The sequence below is a fragment of the Polypterus senegalus genome, chromosome 5 (genome assembly GCF_016835505.1).
Source record: "Polypterus senegalus isolate Bchr_013 chromosome 5, ASM1683550v1, whole genome shotgun sequence".
NCBI classification, from domain to species: domain Eukaryota; kingdom Metazoa; phylum Chordata; class Cladistia; order Polypteriformes; family Polypteridae; genus Polypterus; species Polypterus senegalus.
Window position 1 is genome coordinate 183,953,850 of NC_053158.1, and position 24,906 is coordinate 183,978,755.

General features: G+C 40.2%; 1 protein-coding gene across 2 annotated transcripts in view; it reads right to left on the bottom strand.

Moving 5' to 3' along the window:
* The window catches only part of LOC120529690 (CMRF35-like molecule 8), a 43,699-nt gene extending 21,091 nt beyond the window's left edge, over positions 1 to 22,608 (bottom strand). Inside the window, exons 1-2 of one of the 2 annotated variants that reach the window (XM_039753736.1) lie at positions 22,394 to 22,608; positions 12,625 to 12,948 (exon numbers count right to left, since the gene is read on the bottom strand). In XM_039753736.1, the coding sequence (XP_039609670.1) occupies positions 12,625 to 12,948; positions 22,394 to 22,433 (364 nt within the window). In that variant the 5' untranslated portion in view covers positions 22,434 to 22,608. The remainder of the gene's footprint in view (positions 1 to 12,624; positions 12,949 to 22,393) is intronic. The other variant, XM_039753737.1, reaches the window with a different exon arrangement.
* Between the last annotated feature and the right edge of the window lie 2,298 nt (positions 22,609 to 24,906).

Consider the following 24,906-nt stretch of genomic DNA (forward strand, 5'->3'; position numbering starts at 1 on the left):
GTGTCTTTTGACTTTGATTTCATGGATTTGGTGTTGTCATTACAGTAATCCCTCGCTATATCGCGCTTCGACTTTCGCAGCTTCACTCCATCGCGGATTTTAAATGTAAGCATATCTAAATATATATCACGGATTTTTCGCTGGTTCGCGGATTTCTGCGGACAATGGGTCTTTTAATTTATGGTACATGCTTCCTCAATTTGTTTGCCCAGTTGATTTCATACAAGGGACGCTATTGGCGGATGGCTTAGAAGCTACCCAATCACAGCATGTATTACATATTGAATAAACTCCTCAATGATATACAATATGCTTCCCATGCGGTGCTTGATTGTTTGCTTTTCTCTGTCTCTCTCACTCTCTCTGCCTGACGGAGGGGCTGTGAGCAGAGGGGCTGTTTGCCTAGAGGATACGGACACTCCTCTACAAAATGGCAAATTATCGTGGTGCTTCGGCATACTTAAAAGCACGTATTGATTTTTTGATTGTTTGCTTTTCTTAGCGAGCGCTCTATCTGACATTCTCTGCTCCTGACGGCGCTCCTATGAAGAGGAAGATATGTTTGCATTCTTTTAATTGTTTAAAAGCACTGCCATCTCTGTCTTGTAATGAAGCACAGTTTAAACTTTTGACTAAAGGGTGTTATTTCATGTCTAGAGGGCTCTAATAATGTTAGCAGTGTGGGAGAGTTTATAAGGGCTTAAAATATATAAAAATAACTACACAAACATATGGTTTCTACTTCGCGGATTTTCACCTATCACGGGGGGGTCTGGAATGCAACCCCCGCGATCGAGGAGGGATTACTGTACTGATTTTTCGGTTTTGACTTTCACTTTGTTCTTTGACTATGTCTTGTCTCCTGAACCTTTATATTCTCAGCTCCTATTTATTCTCTTACAAGTACAATTCAGTCTTATCCCAAGACTTCAGCCAGATGTCTCCATGTTTTTATCCAATGTTAAGAATGTGGAAGATGAATGAATCCATGAGGATAAAAGTACTTTTTATTTGCAGTGAGCAAAATGTTTTCCCCAGGGCCTTAAACAAGAGAAAAAAAAAAACTCATTCTATAGAAATAATTTCTAGATGTTTGTAGCACTCTGCGGTGGGCTGGCACCCTGCCCGGGGTTTGTTTCCTGCCTTGCACCCTGTGTTGGCTGGGATTGGCTGCAGCAGATCCCTGTGACCCTGTAGTTAGGATATAGCGGTTTGGATAATGGATGGATGTTTGTAGCACTGCGTTTATGGACACACGGTAAGTGGATGAGCCGCCCACCTTATAGACAGGGTCCTAAACCTGTATAGGTGGCCTGTTGAGGCAGCTAGTGATTCTTTTCATACTTTGTGTTCTTTCACTATGCCCCCCCTTTGTATCCAATAACGTAAGTAATATTCACAGAATCAACTTCCAAGCAAGTGATGTTGTTATTGAGAAAATATATTTATTTGTTAACATATTTTCTGTCTTATTAAAACCATTACCTTGATAAGGATTTTGTTTTTTTGAAACTTTGGTACTTTGCTATAGTGGCACACAGGGATACTGGCATCACACTACTAACATGTTCATTATGGAGGCAAAAATATACTTGTCAGTGAAGTGTTGTGAATTTAAAGGGCAGTCTAAGTCACAGCCAAACCCATGCCTATGGTTAATAAAATAATACCAAAGGACATTATTCTTTTGATAGTCAAGAGATACACAGCAGTTTCGAAGTGGTAGTTGTACTCAAAGTTACAGAGATGGAAATATGAATGGAGGAACCAGAAGAATAATGTGTTCAAACAAAACAAAGCTGAGGTGAAAAACAGAAGCCAAGCATCTACTGACAAATCCCTTATGAACGCTGAACTAAAATTCAAACTCTTATTTTCAAGAAAAGATCAAATACCCAAATAACAAAGACAGAATTGCAGAAAATCACCATTACGTTTACCTGATGCAAGATATAATATAATTGTAATAATATAGTATAGGGCGGAGTGGTGGCTCTGAGGCTAAGGATCTGCGCTGGCAATCGGAAGGTTGCTGGTTTGAATCCTGCAAATATCAAAAGGGACTCTGCTCTGTTGGGCCCTTAACCTGCAATTGCTGTGCACTTTGAGTAGTGAGAAAAAGTGCTATATAAATGCAAAGAATTATTATATAAGACAAAGCTGAACAACAGAAAAGAATTTGTGACCAGAGAGGTCTTTAATAATTATAAGAAAAATGTTTTATGATTTGATTTATCCATAAACTTAAACTGCAGGAAGTTTTGTGACTCGGACCTTTAAACTGTGGTGGAAATGCCGTCAAGCATTGCACACTATCTGGCTGTTAAATTCCTTGATCTATAAATGACATTTCCATTATTTTTAGAGTCCAAGGAAAAGGGTTAGAAAAATATAAAGCAAACTCCAGATCATGACAACCACACACAGTGTCAGGGCACTTGCAGATATTTACAGATATAACTTAAATAGTTACATCCTACATCGTTTACATGCATGCACATACTGTATATATCAGCATCACACAGTAAATTAGAGCAAATTCTCACTTCCAATAATTACACCCCCAGCCAGCAAGTTCTTCAAGTGTTTACCAGGGTCTGCTCTGCTCAATAGGATCACCTCCCTCCAGAGAAACAGTGACACTCCACTGGGCCAATTCTGCTAAATTTCAAAAGAATGTATTTGTTTGTATGAATCCTGAGTAAATGGCCACACATGAAGGAGTTCCGTCCAGTCTGTGAAGCACGAGTGATTAGTGGACATCTTCAAAGCTCCTCTAAGGTTAGCAATACCACAACGAGTAGAGAGGAGGTGCTGTTCATAACACCTTCTCCTGTTTCATCTACAGTTCAGAAGCCACTCTATAAAAACCCAGAGGACGCTGGAAGTGGTTGTTCATTCAAGACCCGTGACTGAGGAAGACAGAAGCTTCAACTCTGAAGTGACACTTTTTATTTATTAATGGTACATTGCTGTACTTTGCAACTTTGTGTGCCTTTTTCTTTTGACATCTTTAAATTCCACTATGATTAGATAGATAGATAGATAGATAGATAGGAAAGGCACTATATGATAGATAGATAGATAGATAGATAGATAGATAGATAGATAGATAGATAGATAGATAGATAGATAGGAAAGGCACTATATGATAGATAGATAGATAGATAGATAGATAGATAGATAGATAGATAGATAGATAGATAGATAGATAGATAGATAGATAGGAAAGGCACTATATGATAGATAGATAGATAGATAGATAGGAAAGGCACTATATGATAGATAGATAGACAGACAGATAGATAGATAGATAGATAGATAGATAGATAGATAGATAGATAGATAGATAGATAGATAGATACTTTAAGCATAAGGTTGATTTTCTGTTGAAGACCGGTAGGTTAATGTGTATGTTTTACATTTTACATGTCTCTCGAAGGATGGACAGCTTGGATTATTTTTAATAAGGATGATGGTAAAATTGCAGGATGAGCCATTTTTCTCATTTAAAACCATCCAATCATGCGTTGTCGCCATTTACAGTGAAGCTGGTCCTCCACTCAGTCATTGTCCATGTGGAGTCTGTATATTATCCCCAGTCCATGTATGTTTTCCTCTGGGAACTCCATTTTTCCTCCAGTACCCTTAAGGATATGCAGGTTAAATGGTGAATTCAAACTGTTTTATATTTTATACGCGTACTTTCTTTGTAAAACGGACAGCTGGTTAAGAGTTATAACTTTGTGGTGAATTCTCATTAACATTAAAGGGGACGTACAGGAAACGATGGTGAGGTTTTGTCCACAAAAGTAATATGGTGCTTCAAAAATTGTGTTGCATACCTGTCAGTAAAATATGTCATGTATCGAGAGCATCTATTTTTGCATGAATGTTTATCATTTAACAAATAAAAAGAAAGCCATTTTTAAGTCACAATTGCCAATATCAATCTATTTTAATATAGTGCGGAAACACAATTGCTGTCAAGTGTTCACTTAACTGTGACTAGCAGAGCCTGCGTGACAAAGTTGATGTTGTTGAGTTCCTTTCTTTGTAATCTGTACAGATGAGCTCCAGTTAAATTTTGAGCACGACTCGAAGGAGGGACAGCTTGGCTTATTTTTAATAAGGCTGATGGTAAAATTGCAGGATGAGCCATTTTTATCATTTAAAAACATCCAATCATGCATTGTAGCCATTTACAGTGAAGCTGGTCCTCCACTCAGTCATTGTCCATGTGGAGTCTGTGTATTATCCTCAGTCCATGAATGCTTTCCTCTGGGAACTCCATTTTTCCTCCAGCACCCTTATGGATATGCAGGTTAAATGGTGAATTCAAACTGGCCCTGCAGAAGTGTTTTTGTGGGCCCTGTGGAGGATTGGTATCTCGACCAGGACAGGACTGGTCTCTACCTTTCTCTCAGTGCTACCAGTATAGGCTCTGATCTCCCACAATCCTGAACTGATTTAAAATGGTTTAAAAATGTTGTGCTGTTATTAAAATAGAATATTCCGGGTATAGCATGAAAAAACTTGGCTTGCCAATAAAGGCAATCATGCATAAGAAAGAAGACAGAATAAAAGCAGCTACAAGAATTAATGGACAAAGTCACAGACAGGCAATCCGGATGAGTTACTGCTTAATGGGTCACCAAAGGTCTGAAGCAAGTAAATGAAAAATACAACCACAAAACAGCACAGACTAGACAGGTGCAAGAAACATTATGGGCTCAGTCAAGATATGAGGGCCCACGTTGCTGCAAGTTTTTGTTTCAACCAATTCTGAGTTAATTTGAAACCCTGCAATAATTAAGCAGGCTGAAAATGCCCAGTTTCTTTTGTTATAGTGTGTGGCAAGCGGCTAGGGGTGGTACTCAGCCGGGATGCCCAGAAGGACCTGAGGAGGGATTACGTCTCCTCCAGACCACGAGGGGGCAACCGCCCTGGTGTTTTTGGACATGGGAACAGAGCTTAGAAGCCCATGTTCACTGCAACCAGGGGGCTCCCCAATGCCTAACCAGCCCTGGCCCTCAGCACTTCGGCCACACCCGGAAGTGCTGGAGGGAAGAAGACACCTGGAGTGCACAGCCGGTACTTCTGCCACACTTGGAAGTGCTGGAGGGAAGAAGACACCCGGAGTGCACAGCCGGTACTTCTGCCACACTTGGAAGTACTGGCGGAAGCTAATCGGGAAGCACCTGGAACATTAGGGTGTGTATAAAAGGGGCTGCCTCCCTCGATTCGATGGCTGGAGCTGGGAGTGTAGAAGATGAAGCCTTGGTGGAGAAGAGTAGAGGCGGACCTGAAGAGGCAAAGGCATTGTGAGGCCTGGACTTTGGGGGAGTCTGAGGTTGTGTGTGCACTGTAAATAATAGGGATTGTAAATAAACGTGTGTTGGGTGATTTAAAATCATGTCTCCCTGTCTGTGTCCAGGCCACGTTCCACAAGTGCAAATCTAAACATTCCAAAACTGGCTTTTCTAAATTTTTACTGGTATTTGACAAACATTAATAAATGTTACATTTGAATAGTTTATTGTTTTTGTCCTGGATTTAGAGGATCACCATCCTGATTTCACTCCACTTTTCAAGGTGTTCCGGTTATTTAAATCAGGGTTTCTTAAACTTTACTCGCGCGACTCGATATTGCCCTTTTTAGTGTCTTTGAGGCCCAGTTCATGACAGCTGTCAAATGGGGCCAGTACAAGACCCATTCTTATTTAATACAATGGGGAGTCACAATTTAACAATGACAAACTGAAACTGAGATTTAATCCATTATTTATCGATGACCTTGCTAGTTAGTGTGTGTCTGACACTGAAGTAACTGAAGCTTTTCAATATTCAGTGATGTTTGCCTCTGTGTCTACTTCACTCTTTATTGGAAGGAAAACAACAAAGGGCAATAAAGCATTTAAAGTAATAGGAAAATACAAATATTTATACATTTCTTATAAATATTTAGCCAACAGTACCATTATTTTCTGAATGTAGAATAAGAGAAGAAAACTACCAGCAAATCGATCAGTTACATTAATTACTGCTAAAATGGCACATTGATTGTGACACCGACTGAAACAAAAATCTGCAGCCACAGGGGGACCTCAGAAATGAACTTGCCATAAACAGCAATAATCCACTAGTTAAACAGTTTTCAAATTCTGTCCCTACCACCTACATGTCACAAAGGAAACTGAAATTTGTCAGACCAGAATGCTTTTTTTCTATTTGCAATTTTCCAGTTTTGCTGACCGCACGCCTATTGTAGCCTCATCTTCCTATCCTTAGGTGACAGCAGTGGAACATGGCCTGGTGTTCTGCTACTGTAGGTCATCTGTGAGGGTCAATGTGAGATTAGTTATTGTTATCCTATTGTTTTCCTTTGGCCCTTGGCTGTAAATATGAATCGCCTCAACTCAGTCGGCCGTAAATTGGAGCATAACTTATTATTTAGTTATATTGCAACAAAAGCAATGAAGCAATCTAATCAAATACAGTATGTAAGTCAGTCTTATGAAAAATCGGAAATGTACTGTATTATACATTTAAAATAGAAAGATTTTTGCACAAAATTCACAGAATTAAATTTAATTCTGGCCATACATCTGTTTCTGTTACAGGGTTACATGAAGCCAGGCCTATTCAAATGGCAGCCCACGAGCCACATGAAGCCCAGAAGCAAACTCCGTGTGGCCCAGCCCATGGTCCCGCCAGAAACACAGAGAAAAACACATTTCGCGAAACCTTCAGAAATTCCTAGATAAATTCCTACAGTAGTACAGACCATGAATTCAACACTCCGCATAGCCTAGGAATATTTAACCCACAATGCAGTGCGTTGTTGTATGTCTAGAAGTGGTAGTAGTAGTCTATGATACTGTGATGACCTATCGAATAAGACAAACAGGAGCTGCTTCTCTAAGAGAATCTTCAGAAATGCCAACTGGCTTCTTATTTTGGTGTACCTCACTATAAACGGTACCCTAATGCACAGGGACACAAAAAAAAAAAAATAAATAAAAGGTAGCCCGCTTTTCTGCCTCTTTTTGCTCTTTTACTATTCAATCCCCTCTCCTCCTGATCCTGTCACAATTCGTCATTACCTGCTGCTGAAAATGTCTGGCCCAGCTAAATTTCTTGGTTTGAAGTGTGGCCCAAATAAATTTGTACTTGCTCAACATTGTCTTCAAAATAAACCTACTTTTAAGTATAATTTAAAATAATAATATTTAGAATGCAAAAAAAACACTTTTTGTGATATGAATCAGTGATCTACATAAAAAAAGAATCAAATAGTCTTATATGCTCTTTATTTTTGAAAGCATTTGTCAATGCTGTCATTTGTGAGTTGAGTCCTTCCAGGCTTATGCTCATCAAAGATTGTTTTTCAAATGTCTAACTAAGCAGAAAAATAAAAAAACAACTTTTACTTCTTGAATATTACAATATTTTCTTATCATCCTAAGACAGCCATCAAAATCACTACACAGTACACATTCTAACTTGTTGGAGTGTACATATGTGTTTGGTTGCTGCATAAAATACAATTTTGCTGAGCATCTTGTAGAAGACAGCTACAGCGGAGGGGGCCTATAGGATGGTAGTGTTATTTCAGCCAAGAAGTCCTCAAAGAATTAAAAAATGTGGATTGCTGGTTTTCTCTTAAAGCCTAGACACCCAAAGGCTGGGTGGTTAATGTGAATGAGAGCGGATCTGTACATACTGTGAGTGTGCTCTCAGACGGACAGTTTGGACATTCTGTGTCATTCCAAGAAGAGTCAAGATCGCATTCCACTCTCAATAATATTGTGCTGGTAAAAGCAGATTTAGAAAATGTGCTGAAAACCTTCAAGATATTCAAGAATTGACACCACAAATGGTATCAGGAGGCCTATCTTCTTATATAATACACTACCGTGGCTGTTCGTTTGTCTGTCCAGGATTTTAAATCACCTGTAGCTCTAATACAGTTTCACCTATTGACTTGAAATTTGGTACACATATACTACGTGACGTCTACTATCCGCTTTCGGGGTGATGATTTTTATTACTCTTTTTATTTTTATTTTATTTTATTGTAGAATCAACTCTCGGCTGCGCACAGTGGCGCATGCGTAAGGGCGCCATTCTCATTCCCTACCACCTCTGCTAATCATTCTTGAGGCAGATTGAAGACTTAAGTGCCAGCTTAAGTGAAAAATTAAAAAAAAGTACTAAGTAATTGCAACACAAAAACTAACTTAATCAGTTTTAACGTGAAAAGATGCCGACGAAAGAAGAGAAGCGGCGGGCTGCTAGGGTGGAGAAAAGAAGAGCTGCTCAGGAATCAGCAAGCGCATCAACTTCTGAGAAAACGAATGATAAACAGAGACAGAGAAAGAGGATGAAAACTAGGAATGAAAACTCAAGTCAAGTGGATTCACTGCTAGTTATCGGGCAGTGCGCCATTACTGGTCATGATATAATTAGAAACTGAGTTTAAACCCTGTAAAATCTTTATACACATATTAGGGAAGGTGTTCTGAATGTGAGTCTAATCCATTTTAACTGTAGATAAACATGTAATAGTAATTGTTTGCATTTATATAGCGCTTTTCTCCTTACTCAAAGTGCTCAGCAGTTGCAGGGTTAAGGGCATTGCTCAAGGGCCCAACAGAGCAAAGTCCCTTTTGGCATTTACGGGATTCGAACTGGCAACCTTCCGATTGCCAGTGCAGATCCCTAGCCTCAGATATATGACTAGATACATCACAGTAAGTCAACAGAAGGAGTTTTTTAAACATACAATATCATTTTACTAACCATTTGAGCACTAATGGTTGTCCTGCCCCATGTAAGTTAATATGTTTATGGGCTTTTACCTGTCAATTGAGAAATCTATTTTTGAATGTGGCAGGCAGCAAGTGCGTGAGGTGAGAATTGAGGGACTACACAAGTGGACCTCTGTCACTATGTGTAGAGCTACACGTTTAGTATACCAGCACTTTATAAAACATCTTGTGTGGAATACACTGCACAGTCCATAGAGATAATGCATGCTATCTACTGTAAGTAGTTATGTACAGTCAGGTCCTTAAGTATTTGAGACAGTGAAACAAATATTCATAATTTTGGCCCCGTACTCCACCACAATGGATTGGAAATAAAGCAATCATTATGTGATTGAAGGGTAGACTTTCAGCTTTAACTTAAGGGGTTTACCAAAAACATTGTATGAGTCGTTTAGGAACATACTGTGAAAGCAAACCAAGCACTTTCCAATGCAAAGTAGCAAAATACTGGAAAAGGACAACGCTCACCTGTGAGGTGAGGAGGAGTAGAGTATAAAAAAAGAAGCGTCATTGTGTTGTGCAAGAAGCTTGTTGAAGGTGTGTGTTATAATAAGCCGTTCATTTAAACCGGGACTTGTGTCTGAGAAAGTTATGTCTGGGGTTTCGGCTCTGCGGCAAACCCTACAAGTCACACTACAAATGAAAGGATTTCAAGTAATGTAAAACTGTTTTCCTTTTTGGTTTTCTAGTTGACATATAAACAAAAAGAAGCTATGCAAAAATGTCTGCCTTTTTATATCTATAAAAGATAGTACTTAAATAGTAATGGGCATAAATAAAGTGTGATTTTGCTCAGCTTCTCCCATCTACCAAAAGGAAGCTGTAATCTTATGCCTGCATGTTCTGCTTACTCTCAGCTAATCTAGTCGGCTGTGATGCACTGCAAAACAGATTTAGAAGACTGCTGACGTAAAGTAAAATAAACTGAAATTGGTCACCTGAGAGTTTATGCATGAATATGACCTCAGCTTTGTACATTTAGTATGGTTATTGTATAGGAAGACTTCACAATTTCCTTGTGCTCCTGAACACCCATCTTAGCCAAATGGAGAAAGCAAGGGCATTACTTTCCTTTCTTTGTAGCTTATTTCTTTTATAGCTTGAGTGTAAAAGTCTTTACCGAAATAAAAGACATGGCCGGGATGGGAGTCTCATTCAAATCTTTTGTGTTTTTGCTTGTCGGAACACCACTTTTCAGAAGCACCGTTCACAAAGTTTAAGGTCAGACAGCAGTAAAACCCTATGGTCTAAATCACAATTCATCAGGTGAAGCACATGTCGCTTTAAACAGACTGCAAAGAACATGAAGCTCTCATAATTAAAGAATTCAAACTGCAAGAGATTTATAGTAAGTATAACATCACAGTTTACTAAAAACAATTTAACAAATTCCCTAAAACAGTATATCTGAGGACAAAAGTAAACACTGTCACGCATGAGCACCTGACGATCACCTTCAGGGCTGACCTAAAGTATGTGGTACCACCCCGGGACTAGAGGGGGTGCTGTCGTTAACAGTCTTGTCTCCCTTTTCCCTCATTGACTTCACAAACTGCCCCTTGGGGGCGACAGTGCAAACAAGCCCCACCCCTTCCAGTCCGGCCAATATAGGGTGGTCCAGATCTAATTATGCAGATCCAGATCGTCTGGATGACTTTGATTTATGCAGGGACGATTCCAGTTTGGCGCAAAGACGATTCTTCATGTTGTCAGTTTGCACACTTCTCAATGGATTTTTCGGGTGATTTTCTATTTAATAAACTTAATAAGTTATAGCGTAATGAAAATTGCATAATTAGATCTGGACCACCCTATATAATGGAGAGACTCTCTCAGGAAGAGGCATCTCAAATTGGACCTGACTAGCCACAAGGAAGGTTACCCAGACAACTTGCTGTCCTTTGCAGTGCCAGTGAGTGCTTATTTTTGTTAAAAAGAGCTGCTTTATAAAGTGCCGTCAAATTACAGTAAAGGGGAATTTGTCCATTTGGCACCCCAACTAATTTTCGTCTCTCTTTTGCGCCATCCCTCTACAACATGTATGAATCTGCTCTATATATGGAATAAAAGCACATTTTCCAGAAACCTTTAAACCTTTAATGCTGCTGGCATAGACTCAGGGACCCCCCAAATCAATTGGATTGAGCGCATTTGAAAATACATGTACTGTATGTTTATAAGTGTGTGTATGTATGTTCACATTTGTGTGTAGTCCCTAACATTATCAACCCCAATCTGCATATGTGAGTAAAGACAATGTTGAGATGAATAAACAGTTGGTGACATGAAACAAGATTTAAATTTGTCTACATCACAGATGCAGCTTTTTCATATTGTCAAACATGCATGACAGTGGATCATCCTCTGGGGTCTTCTGAGGTATGTACTTCCACCCCGGGTCGAGTGGGGGCTCAGGCACAAACCTTATTCTCTTTTATTCCCTCCACAGTGCTGGGAAATTGCCAAGTGATGGCAACTGACTGCAAGCCTGCTTCCTGTGGATCCTGTGAGGAGGCGTCAATTGCTAAGAGAACGCACCGCAGGCCGGAGCTCCTTGCCAACTAGACTTTGAGAGGCTTTAGCAGCCAAGAAAGGTTCCTCACACAAGGCCCCTGAGTTTTCATTTGTTTGGGACCATCAATCGCACTTTTTTCTTTGAACTTTTGTTTCAATTAAATGGATAGGACCTTGTTGGCGCCCCAACAATTAAACTTGTGGGCCTGCTGTTCCTTCCAACGACCATAATATATAAAACAATAATACCATCTTGGAGCTGTTACCATTACACACCTATCTATGTATTCCATATTTAAAGCTCACATTATTTAAAGCTGAGGCAGTAAATTTCATAATTTGCTGTGCTGTATTGACTATAATTGCATTGTTGAGAAAGAAACAGTAATGAACTTTCACAAAAAAGCTTTTCTCCTGTAGCACTCAAAGGTTCAAAGATGCCATCTTTGGAAGAATGTTATTGCAGAAATGAAGAATCAGCTGCAAATGTGGGATTCAGACCTCTACAAGAAGGGGATCCCTGCCTCTGTCTGTCACTGTTGCGTTGATGGAGGCCATGGAAAAAGAATAGCATAACAAATCATTGTGTTATGCCATGAGAATTTCCAAATAATTGTATAAATTACTAGCAATAAAAAATTCTGTTGCCAATTTTTGAGCAACCTTTTTAAGCTGTAAGAAAATCTCCTGGTAGCCCGCTAAGTGTGCATTAGATGTCTAGAGTCCAGTATACACAGATGAAATGTCACTAAGGCTACAACATATTATAATGATGGAAGTGTGTGACCCTGATGGGCTCCTCCGTTCAACTCACTTTGTATTGATCCATATATTTTAGAGTCACATCATTATAATATGAGCACAGGAAGAGACACCAGACACCATTACGGGATAATGTCATGCATACATTCACACCTACTGTTTTGAGTTGCCATTCAGTCAAACACACACAACTATCTGCTGCTAAAGAAAGAAAGAATAAACTGCGCACAGGTAATGGCAGGAATCAAACTCAGGTCCCTGGAGATATTATACAGTATTAGTATTAGTACTGCCACATGTACAGAGTACAGTGACATTTTTACTTGTATGTAAGGGAACAATGTTGACCACCAGGTCTGCACTACACACTTACAAACTTCATAAATAATGATAAATAAACATCATAAAAAGTGTCAGAATGGGCTCAGTATAAAAAAAGCTGCAGTCCCTTCTCTAGCATAGTCCTGTTGCTTAACAGTTACAGCCACTGAATGAAAAGAATGTAAAATCCTACCAGGATCGACTTGTAGGTACAGACTCACTCCTTTGTCTGGTCCATGAATTTCAATCCCACAGTAATACCAGCCTGTGTCTTCAGTCTTCAGTCTGTTCAGTGTGACGGTGAAAATTCCTTTTTCTTTGTTATCGTGTATTGTTATTTTGGACTCAGTACTTTGATCAACAGTTTGTGCTACAATTAAGCAAGAGTTCCAGTAATAGCCCTTACACAAATATTTTATGTGGGATTTATAATTCATCTTATCATAGTGACATGGGATTGTCAGTGTGCCATCTTCCCAGGCAAACACTTTACCTTCTGTAGTCAGACTGATGACACCTACCAAAAAAAACAAAAAAAAACAAGTTTCTTTAAAAGATGTGTGACCACACAGCCTATATAACATTTGATTCTTATATCTGCTTAAACAATATTAAGGCTGCAGGCAATCAGAATTGATCCAACAGCACTGCACACGTAATATAAGATAGTCCTGATCAGGATGGCAGACCACAGTAAACCAGACACACCTGGACCTACACAGGGCCAATTTGGAAAGACCAGTTAACTTTATTTGCAAGTCTTTAGGAATGTGGAAGGAAAATCAGAATACTCCGAGTAAAACCTAAGAACACACCGGAAGAACACGTGCAGTCCACTGTCATGGCTCAGCTAGGGCAATTGCACATGTTTTTTATTTAATGTTTTTGATATGTATTGAATATTATTTGTTATGTTATGTTATTAATTGTGTTTTTAGTTTTGTTCTTTCTGTGTTTTAGTTATTTAATATTGTATTGTTAATTAGTTATTTTTGTTTCTTCTTATGTTAGGATTCTTTGTATTAGTTTTCTAGGTTCTTTGCCCCGTTTCCTTTTTGTAGAACCTCAAGGGGCAGTGCCACCTAACCTTGCAGCTGGGCGAAGCATCCCAGCAATACTTAAGCCAAAGCTGCAGAGGGAACAGCAACTTTTTTTGATCTTGAGTCCAGTTTTTCGATTTTTTTGCTTTCTTTGGATTTTATAGCTTCTTCCCCAGCTTGTCTGACTGGTCTGGTTGTTTTAGGGTTTGCCTTTTTAGACAAAATATATTTTCATTCCAGTTTCTTGTCTTGCCTTCTGTCATTTTTGGAATTCTTCAATAAATATTTAAACATAAAGGAACAAAATCTTTTACAACAGCTGTCCTCTCCACCAGTCTGGGTATTTGTAATATTCTGCTATAAGAAAGTTGTTTTACATAAGAAAAAAGAACATAAGAAATTTAATAAGCAACAGGAGACCATTCAGTCCAACAGGTTAATTTTTTAGCTAATAGCTATGATGTCCCAATATCTCATTCAGAGACTTCTTAAACATTGTTAAAGTTTCTATTTTAAAAACACTAGAGGGCTTCGCACAACCCAGCTCGCGTTGTGAAGGGGGGGTTGAATGCACGCTGAGGAGATGTGGTCGGATCAGCTGCTGGCTTGCTTGTTCTGCTTGTCGCGTTACACATTTGATCATTTAAAAGCCTGTCAGACATTTGATCATTTAAAAGCTGTAATTTTGTCTCACTGCCTTGCCAAAGTCTCTTTCCGAGAAGATCACGTCTCGACCCAAGATTTTTTTATTATAATAGACAGATGTCTCAGTAGTTTGTTTTAGATTCCCACAACTCCTTGCATGAAGAAGCACTTCCTGTCTTCAATACTAAATGCACTTCCTCTTTATTTCCACTGGTGTTCTCAAATATGTGAGTCACCCTTAAGTTGAAAGAATTCTGCTGGATGTACAGTAATTTATCAGTGCCTTTGAGGACTTGGATTGGGTCTCCATGCAGTCTCCTCTGCTCAAGACTAAACAGGTCCTGAAGTGCAAGCGACATAACATTAAAATACATACTGAGCTCAGAACACAAGGGTGGTAGAATTAAAATGGATTACATGCAAAGTCAGAGGGCTGTGCGCAAAACCAAAGTGCATGGAAATGGTAGAAAGAAGAATGCCGATTGATGGAAACAACTGTCAATCACTGCTGAGTGAAACTTTGATGGGAGTAGTGGCGTGTAGACTGGAAAAATATGTAGATACTGCAATATCTGCACAGCTTGAGACAGTGCAGTGTTTCGTGCGGTCTTTGCATCCATGAAGCACACACAACTTTGGAAAACAGAGACTACGTGAAGTAAGGGGTTGTTGTATGCAAACTGAGTGCTGTGCTGTCATCATTTGAGAAATATAACATTAGCAACGAGGATGGAGCTTTCGTTCTCACCATCTTCTGCATTCCTTGCACTGCCAGGAGATCCTCCAGTGCCATGGACTTGCTGGATTGAATCTTCTGAGACTTATTTAACATCTGCTGGTTTGGATGCTGTGAGCGATGCTCTTAAAACAGCCATACTTATGGCGCTTTTCCACTGCATAGTACGGCACGGCACGGTTCAGTTCAGCTCACTTTTGGGGCGTTTTCCACTGGGAACAGTACCTGGTACCTGGTCCTTTTTTTAGTACCACCTCAGCCGAGGTTCCAAGCGCGCCGAACCGTTACCAAAACGTGACGTGTAAACTCTGCTGGTCACTGATTGGCCGGAGAAAATCGTCATTACTGCGTCACTGGCTATTCTTTTCTTTAAAGGTACACACACGCGGAAGTTTGTGTCCCGTCTCTCCATCGCTGGACGCAGTTTGTTGCATAAGTGGATGAATGTTTCTTCAGACATTCGAAAGTTCTCCAGCCACTGAGTGTTTGTACAACCGGGAACAATCACATCCCACCACTCTGAAGCACGGTTAAATGTCCAAACAGATGGTCTGTTGCGGCGACTTTTTTGCAAAATGTGGAAGATCTGTAATATACAGAATCAGCATTTTAATGTTACACTGGCAGTTAAGTTCATTTTATGCTTTGCAACAGTGATAAAAGTTAGCTAGTGATGTGCTTTTTTTAGATGCTTACCCTTGCGTCGTCGAGCTAAAGTGTTGTCGTTGTCTGTGTGTTGTTGTAAAAGTTCCACGGTGTCACGGCAGTAGAGGCGGCGCAACTATAACGACACGTGAATAATCCCGCCCACTCTAAAGCGGTACTAAACTGCAGTCGAAACGCAAACCGAGCCGAACTGAGCCGAACCAAGGTGAGCTGTACTGAACCGTGCTGTGCCGTACTATGCAGTGGAAAAGCGCCACTATATACTGCCTAGACACAGAAGGCCGATACATCTTTAAAACCCTCTGAACTGCCGCATCAGTGAATCTCATGGAGTCTCATTTCTCTATGCTTCAATGTGTCTTCGTCTGACTAATCCTCTTCTGCCAGCTCCATTAGCAGCCAGGGAGGGTCAGTTCATCAGTTCGTGGCTGACTTGCGGAGTTTAGCCAGATTTTGAAAGTTTGGGGAGTTAACATGACAAATTCATCAGGAACCAGCATGCAGAACATGCTAGTACACCTAAAGGTCGTGAAAGATTACTGATGTCAACAGATGATACAACTCTTGCAAAAGCAATCAACATGGCATTTGAAGTTGACTCAGCCACCGAACTCATGGTTAGACTTGCAGTTTCTTCAGTTCAGCACCAGCCTGCCACAAGACAATTGACGCAGGCCTGAGAAGGCACTTTCCCAAAGCTCCAACAATTGCACTCCGTTTCTAGACAGAGCTGCAGAAGCTGTGGCTCTGCCGGTCATAAACCTAGAATTCCAAGCTGCCCTGCCAGGGGACACAGGTGCCAGAGGTGCGGGAGGCTTAACCACTGTCGCACAGCTCCCACTTCTTCTGTACAAATAGAACAGTCACCTTTCACTTGGACTGCACCAACAATCGTTCACTAATTGAGCTCCACAGCCCACACCTTTAAAACGTGCACTTTGCAGTTAGACAGTGTATGCCTTTCTCTGTTGTTGGACACTATTGGAGCGCCCTAAAATTGAACTAGTTGGCAAGCTCTCCCTGTCTGTACACTATGGCCAAAAGTACACGCTTGACCTCATGTTTCATGTTGCCCGCATTGGTGCCAACTTGTTAGGCCTGGACTTATTCACAGCTCTGGGATTTACACTCCTAGACACCGAGGGGTCTGCTGTTCTCACTGTCTGCTCACCATGGCTTCAGCAATGGCCAGCTCTTTTCACAGGGTTGGGTTGTCTTTCAGCTTTTAATCACTAACCACTGCTCGATCTTTCTATGTGCCCTGTCATCCAACCCTTCCACCGAGTTCCCCTGGCTGCCCAGAAGGGTGTAGCTGTGGAACTGTGCAACCTGTTGAAGGCGGGCATCATCAAACCAGTTAATGCCTCACCTTGGGTCTCAGACCTAGTGATAGCAAAAAAAACAAAAAACAGGTGGGTTACACATGTGCATTGACCTCAGGGCAGTAATACCAGGTAAATAACCCACTGCCAAACGCTGAGGAGCTCACTTCCATGGCTCTAAGATATTTTCCAAATTTGACCTTTGTCAGGGGTACCTGCAGATTCCTCTTCACCCTGAAAGCAGAGATTTGACTGCCTTGGTCACCCACAATGGGGTGTTTTGCTACACTAGAGTTACATTTGGCCTCAGCTCTTCCCGAAGATGTTTTCAGAAGGTGATGTCTACAAACTTTGCCGGAATTCCTGGTGTGGTCATCTAATTGGATGATATTGTTGTGCATGTCCCAACCCAAGCTGCGATGATGAACACCTGCACAGAGCGTTCAAAGTATTAGCCCCTCATGACCCCCCACTGAATGGTGATAAATGTGTTTTTTCGGTACATCACATAGATTTAGTCTGACTGCTGATGGCATCTCTCTACTCCAATCTCATGTGGAAGCAATCCAGCACATCCCTGATTCCAAAAACGCAACTCAGGTGGTCTTAGTTCTTGGAATGACTGCCTTCTATCTCAGATTTCTGCCACACTACTCTAACACCACAGACCCACTACGTCACCTACTAAGGAAGGCTGTCTCTTGGTCCTGGACTCTCACCTGCTAAGAAACTGTCCATCTCTTGAAGTTACAGCTCACATCTTCACCTGTCCTTGCTCACTTTGATGTCCCAATATTTGTTACATGTGAAACTTCCTATATAGTGCCAGGAGCAATGCTGTCCCAGCTACAGAATGGTACTGAATAACTTATCACTTTTGTCTCCTGGGCTCTAAGTCCAGCCGAACAAAAATACTCTGTGGGCGAGTGTGAAGCTCTAGCTTGTGTGTGGGCTTCTGAACAATGACATGTTTCTTTATGGGTGTGTATTAACGTTATACACTGACTATCAGGTGTTTACTGCCCTACTGTCAACATCAGGCACGGGGTGCAAGCCCCTTAGGATTTACTGCTGGTCAGAAAGACTGCAGGAGTATAATTCTACATTATATTTCACTCCTGGCTGTGAAAAGGTAGTGGCAGATCTGCTGCCCTGTACTATCCCCTATTCCACCAGAGAGCCAGGACCTGATATGAATGAACTGGAACTTGTTCAAATGCTCCATTCTTTACTCCAAGTCACTGTCTCCTTATAGGAGCTGCAACAAATCTCTGAACATGACCGTGTCCTCTCCAATGTGCACATTTTGATTTGTACAGGTTGGCCCTCACAGATTTCAGGTGAGTCGTCTCCATACTACAGAATATATAATGAGCTGTCCTGTTGGAATGAATTTTGTGTGGCCTTTGGGACTAGTACAGTCGTTTCTAGCTGCCTCTGATCACACATCATGACTATGGTTCTTGAAGGCCATTTAGACATTGCACAAATTAAACAACGCTGCTGTGATCTGCATGATGTGGTGACCTGGGATAGGCAGAAATACTGAACATCTGGTTTGTGATTGTGTGGCCAGAGGGGCCTTTGGATTGTGGAGAGTTTAAAGGAGTTCCGCACCATCAGTGCCTCCTCATTGTGGTCTATAACTTGCTCTCCAAGTGGCCTGAAGTGCTGCCTACACGGTCTGTTAGAGACTAGAGTTAGTGACTGATTCCTTGAATTCTCTGTTTGTCCACTGAGGTCTGCCCTCTGCTATCACCACTGACAAAGTTTGCATCAGCAGAGTCAGCAGACCTGGGGCATCCTTTACATATTGGGTGTGTGTTTATGTGTTGGAGAATTGAGTAGAGAGACTGAACCAGACTTTTAAAAATGACATTAGGGCACTACACATTCTCAACTGCTCTTTTTCATTACACAGGAATAAAATAATCCACTACGGGCAGCTCTCCTGCATGCTTTAAGTTAAGGCATGAGCTGCGGCATCATTTGTGGCCCCAAGCTGTCAACACTCTACCTGCCTCCGCGAGATTTAGTTTCCGAACGGCGGCAAACGATGAAGACACACTTTGATTGGAAGCATAAGAGAGAGGGTTCGAAAATTCAGGGCCCTTAACTGGGTAAGAGTTCGTCGTCCCCACCGTGACCAAAAGCTCCAGGTTCATAAACAACTCGGTCCTGCTACTTTCCAGCTCTCTGATGGATCCCGATGGCACGCAAGTCGACTCTGCAAGGTGCCCCCACCAGTCAGTGCCGATAAAGAGAGCAATTTAGACTCGGACTGCCGAGAAGATGTCTGTTCACCTTCTTCGGCTCCACTGGATCCAAAAACTTGAAAAAGGGAGCGCAATTTTGGGGGAAATGGAACAACGTGGAGTAAAGGTTTGATGCAAACTGAGCGTTGTGTCGTTTTCATTTAAGCAATATAACATAATTACTGTATATATAGTGATTGGAGCATAAGTTAACAAACGAGAGTACATCGTTTAAATTTGCTTTCAGCCTAACTTCTTCTGCATATTTTCGCGCATCCCAACTATATGTTGAATGTAAATTAGTACAATTTCAAATGGCAATTTCTACAATTGCACATTAAATAAAAGAAGAAACGAGTAAACATGATTTACATTACGTTTGTATTACCAACGCAGAAATGACTTTAATCTGTCGCTTTTCAAATTACAGAATCAATGACAATATCCAGTTACGTGCATTTTACTTTGAATTATTGTCATTGTCAATCGTATCATATTCAACATTTAAAAGCTTTGCTCTTCGCTGACCACTCATCAATATCAAAAGAAATCCTATAACTGTGAAGGTGTAACTTTATCGCTCCTTAAAATGATGTAACATGAAAAGTGACTTGAAGCTAAGTCGCAGGTCTCTCAATTTTATGAAAATATGGTAAATCCGTTTTTCATTCAGACGCTTTCAAAGTAACTTCGTCCACTTAGCGTCATAACGGCGACAGCGGATTTGACATCACAGCCACACATACGGTGTCAGCCTGGAGTCGCCCGTTAGTCACCCTGACACTTTGGTCCTCGAGGTGTGTTTTAAGTGTCCGACAAAACTACACCCACCATCCGGCATCCATCTATCATAGGCGAAGCTAAAGGGGCCTACCCCAAATTGCTCTCGATCAAGTAAATAAAGCATGAGAAGCGTATAGTGTTAGTAAAATATTCATTACATTGCATTAAAAAGCACAAAATATACAAATTCAACACTAAAATTAACACCGCTAGGCATACCGAAAAATGTGTAGCCGGCGTAAGGAAGCTTATTTACTTATGAGGGAACCTTTGGAGCAACCAATAGTATTTTAAATTAGGATCGGTAAAAAGAGGAAACGATTGTTCCAGAATAAAGAATAACTATTCCGAAAAGCAAGAGCACAAGGCAGCGCTTCCATCTAGACTTTCCGTGTTCTGCAATACATTATTACTGTTACTAAACTGTCTTCTAAATAGGCAGCTGCACTGGGCTGTAAGTAAGTTATTCTCTAATATCTCCTAATCTTTTGCTAATTAACATGAACTCACTACTGTTGCAACTTCGTCAGTTGATACAATTTAGGTTGTGTGTCATATATAAATTCAGATTGGCAACCTCGAGTGGCAGGAGCTAATATAACGTCATTTATGCCAAAATGAAATCAATAAAAAAAGTAATAAATAAAAAAACAAAGCTATATACAGGAGACATTAAATTGAGAAAACTGTTGTAAAATATCAATTGATTGATAAACGACACCACCAGGTTTAAGGAGACAGTTTGAAATAAATAAAAGACTATTTTGAAATGTGCCATCCGGAAAAGTTCCACTATGCAATATAAACAGCCTTTAAAAATAAGGTCATTTTTAAAGAAAACCTGGAAAAGCCATATAAAAAATGTAACACTGGAACAGAATAAAACGCTGACGTAGCATTTACATTGTAGCAAGTAGGCCTACTTTTAGAATTTAGTTTTATAAAATCTTCTGTTCTATTTTACAGATATTTTTCACAAGACATTTCTTTATGTGTGCTCGGTTATAAACAAAAACATTGGCTACATTTTACTTTTAACTTCACACTAATTTAATAAGGTTTTAAGATATGCTCTCAGTATTAAATGTCACTGTTTCGATAGGTCTATCTTGTATCTTATTTGAACCTTTTCACAAGAAACCCCGTGAAATGGAGGTGGGTGTTTCAGTTGCACTCTGTTGTTAGGGAAATGTATAAAATATTTTAAAAATAAAGAAAAAAAAGTTTTATGAAAAAGATTCTATCGTGAGACTGGCCACGACCCTCGTCTTCCAAAGTCCCTCATCCAGAGTTTAAGCCGTACACAAATTACCCGGTCTCGGACAAATTGATCGATAATTGCACTGATATATAAAACAAATGGAAAACGTGGGTCTTGTTCAAAAGCGGACGCCATCAGTATACGCCAGGGTTCAATTTTAAGATTAGGCATCCATCCATCCATCGATCCATTTCCTAACCCGCTGAATCCGAATACAGGGTCACGGGGGTCTGCTGGAGCCAATCCCAGCCAACACAGGGCACAAGGCAGGAACCAATCCTGGGCAGGGTGCCAACCCACTGCAGGACACACACAAACACACCCACACACCAAGCACACACTAGGGCCAATTTAGAATTGCCAATCCACCTAACCTGCATGTTTTTGGATTGTGGGAAGAAACCGGAGCGCCCGGAGGAAACCCACGCAGACACGGGGAGAACATGCAAACTCCACGCAGAGAGGACCCGGGAGGCAGCAGCGCTACCACTGCGCCACCATGCCGCCCCAAGATTAGGCACTTAATCTAACTTTTAAAATTAGGGATCTCGGACAAAGTGATCGATAATTGCACAGATATATAAAACAAATGGAAAACGTGGGTCTTGTTCAAAAGCGGACGCCATCAGTGGGCTATACACCAGGGTTCAATTTTAAGATTAGGCACCTAATCTAAATTTTAAGATTAGGGACCCTGCATGGTGTACCTGGCCTTACCCCCACGAACCTTAAATTCAGGGTTTGTAATTGGTGCTTTTGGCGTCCGTTTTTTGAACAAGACCCGAAATGCTAAGAGAGCGCTTAACATCACCTCAGCCCGGGTACATTTCACGTGTCTTCCAGACAGCTGTTGCCTTCAAGGTGTGTGTATTATAAGACCGTTCCATGTCTGTAATCAAACTTTGATTCTCACTCACATTTAAACACACACTTTAAAAATCTCCAGCAGCCTGAGATTCCTCTCCTGACGCTGCGATCTGTCTCACTGCGTTAAAACGTTTTTTTTTTCAGATCCACTTCATCTAAATCCAGTTACAGGTCGCGAGGGAATGAAGCCTATCCCGATACAATCATGGCCATCAGGCACACATGGCTAAATTCCCTCACGCCACCTTTGCACTATATTGTCATACAAAAAGACTCGTTATGTGGAATGCGATATGCAAAAGATGCCCATGTAAAATTACATTTCACGAAAAAGACTAACGGATGGATAAGTGGAAAGACAGAATGTTGAAAAAGAGTTCTATTTACCCGACGACACTGACAGCAGAAGAAGAACCAGAGACTCCATCCTGATTTCGAAGCCGTAGAGTAAGATGAGCCTTCCACCTGCCTGCTAGTTGACGGCGTGCTTTCTGCTACTGTGCAACTTTGCTGCTGTTAAGCAATTTAGGAGAACTCATGCCTTGTCAGCAGTGGCTCAAGTGTGATTTCCTGCTTCTTTTTTCAAAATTAAAATGTTTATGACTGCTAATATTTCATTTTATTATCCTGGATTTGTTTACTTTCATTGTTTCCAACCCCATATTTATAGTGGAGGACTCGCTTAAGGATATCAGGAAAGCCTTTTTGTACTTTTTGAAGCTGGACAGCAAATGTAACTATCAGCTGTAATGTACAAATAATAAAATCTGACCATTCAAGGGGGTGACATGATGGCATAGTGAGTAATGCTGCTGCTTTAATTGACCAGCATCTTAATTTATAATTTGGAGTGGGGTTTCCCTGTTCTTTCCATGTTTCTGTGGGGGTTTACTCCAGTTTTCTTGTAGAAATCCTCAATTTTATTCTGGTTAAAGGTTAAATTTAGTGACTACAAACTGACTATATGATGTATTGGCACCACACCCCAGGTTGTTTCCTGCCTTTTGTCCTGTGGTGTAAAAATAAGCTCCAGCTCCTGTGACACACAATTAGAAAATGTTATGTTATCATCAGTCAAGGTTAAACTTTGAATATTCTTTTACTGTGCAGCTTAAGCTTTATAGAAAGATTCAGGCAATGAATGTGATGCAAATGCAAACAATTCCATCATTTTTAGTGAAATTCAAAGCAGAAACAATTCAGACAAAAATTAGAAAAACTGTTAATTCTTTCCTATGATGTTTTTGTTTAAGGCTTACATGCAGTATCTTGTTACATCTCACTATATGCTCTCTTATACATTCTCTATATGTACAGACCTACATGACATACAGTTAGAAAATTGTATGCCTGTTTCAATGCTTTTGAGTTCTTTTTTTGGTCATTTTGGGTTTGGGGTCTACTCTGCTCACCCTGAACAGTTAACAAGGTATCTATAATCTGTTGATGTAAATAAGTAATTTAATGCTGAAGAACTGGCAGAGGACCCTTACAGTTCAAAATAAACTGTACACTATTTGGGGCAGAGTTCTGATTCCTAAAGCTATAGGAAACTGCTATCTGCAAGTGTTTCATGACACAGCTTTTATCAGAAGTTTTATTACTCAATTAAAGATGTGTGAGGAAGGACTGGAAATTTCACATTTTCCTGTCACAATGAAAGATGAACTGTATACACTAATACCTTTGAACAGCTGTTCACATTCATTATCGCAGGATTTGGATTTCAGGTCTTGTGACAGTGATCACTCTGGGCTTATGCGTATTTGACTGTAGGAGTTGTGTGCTGTGAACTTTGTCTTACTTGTAGCTCTTGACCACAAATGTTTAGTCTATCAAATGAGAAGAAATCACATCAAGCTCAGTTCAAATGACTATTGTGTTGTATTATGTGGCAAGGAGAATATAAAACAGACTGGTGCCGTGGTTCTCAACGGTGGGGCGGACCCCCCTAGGGGGGTGCGAAGTAACAAAAAGGGGGGGCACGAAGATGTGAAAAAAAGAAAACAAGAATCGAAAAAAGTAAAAATACATCTATTGAAACCAAACCAAATTAACTTAAACTACATTCTGATACTAGAAAAATAAATATAGAGTTAGATAAATGCCTATAAAAGTTAAGTAGGTATAATAAAATATGCATCTATGATATGTCATTAATTAAAAAAGAACAAATTGGTATTGGTGGGCTCCTTTCAAAAAAACGTTAGGGGGCGCGATTAAAACTGTTATGAAAACTCGGGTCGCAAATACTTAAAGGTTGAGAAACGCTGAACTGGTGAATAAAAACATGTCAAAGCCTCAAAAATTACATTAGAAAGTACAAGCATTTCACTAAAACAAAAATCTAAATATTCCAGGTTTACCTAAAAACACCTATTCTACTTTGTTCTCTAAAATATAATTCCTTTCCAGGCAAGAATTGTATATGGCACTTATCCACAACAAAGAAAAACCAAAAAAAGCACCTTCTAAGTATGTTCCCGCTGAGGAATCTGCTCAGGGAGACATCTCCTTCTCTGTTACTTGTTCTCTCTGACAGCAGTGGGGACTCACACTTAGTACTTTTGCATTACAGGATGCCCAATCAGGAGAACTCCTTTCAGCATTATAGGCGATTAGTTTTCTTACTCTCACAGCGTTTCAGTTTATATAAAAAAATCGACTTCTGGCCTAGGGAGCAAAAAAAAAAAAAAAAAACCCAGTGTCATGCCCAGCAGACACAACTTCAGAGGATATCTGGAAGACAAGGATGTAGTCAAAAAACAGAAGGCCACAAAAAACACAAGCATATAACTGTAACTCATTAATAATACAAAATAGGCATTCTTATACTATAAGTATTAATACATTAAATGTAAAGAGTTACCATGTAATTTGGTGATGATTATTGTGGAAAA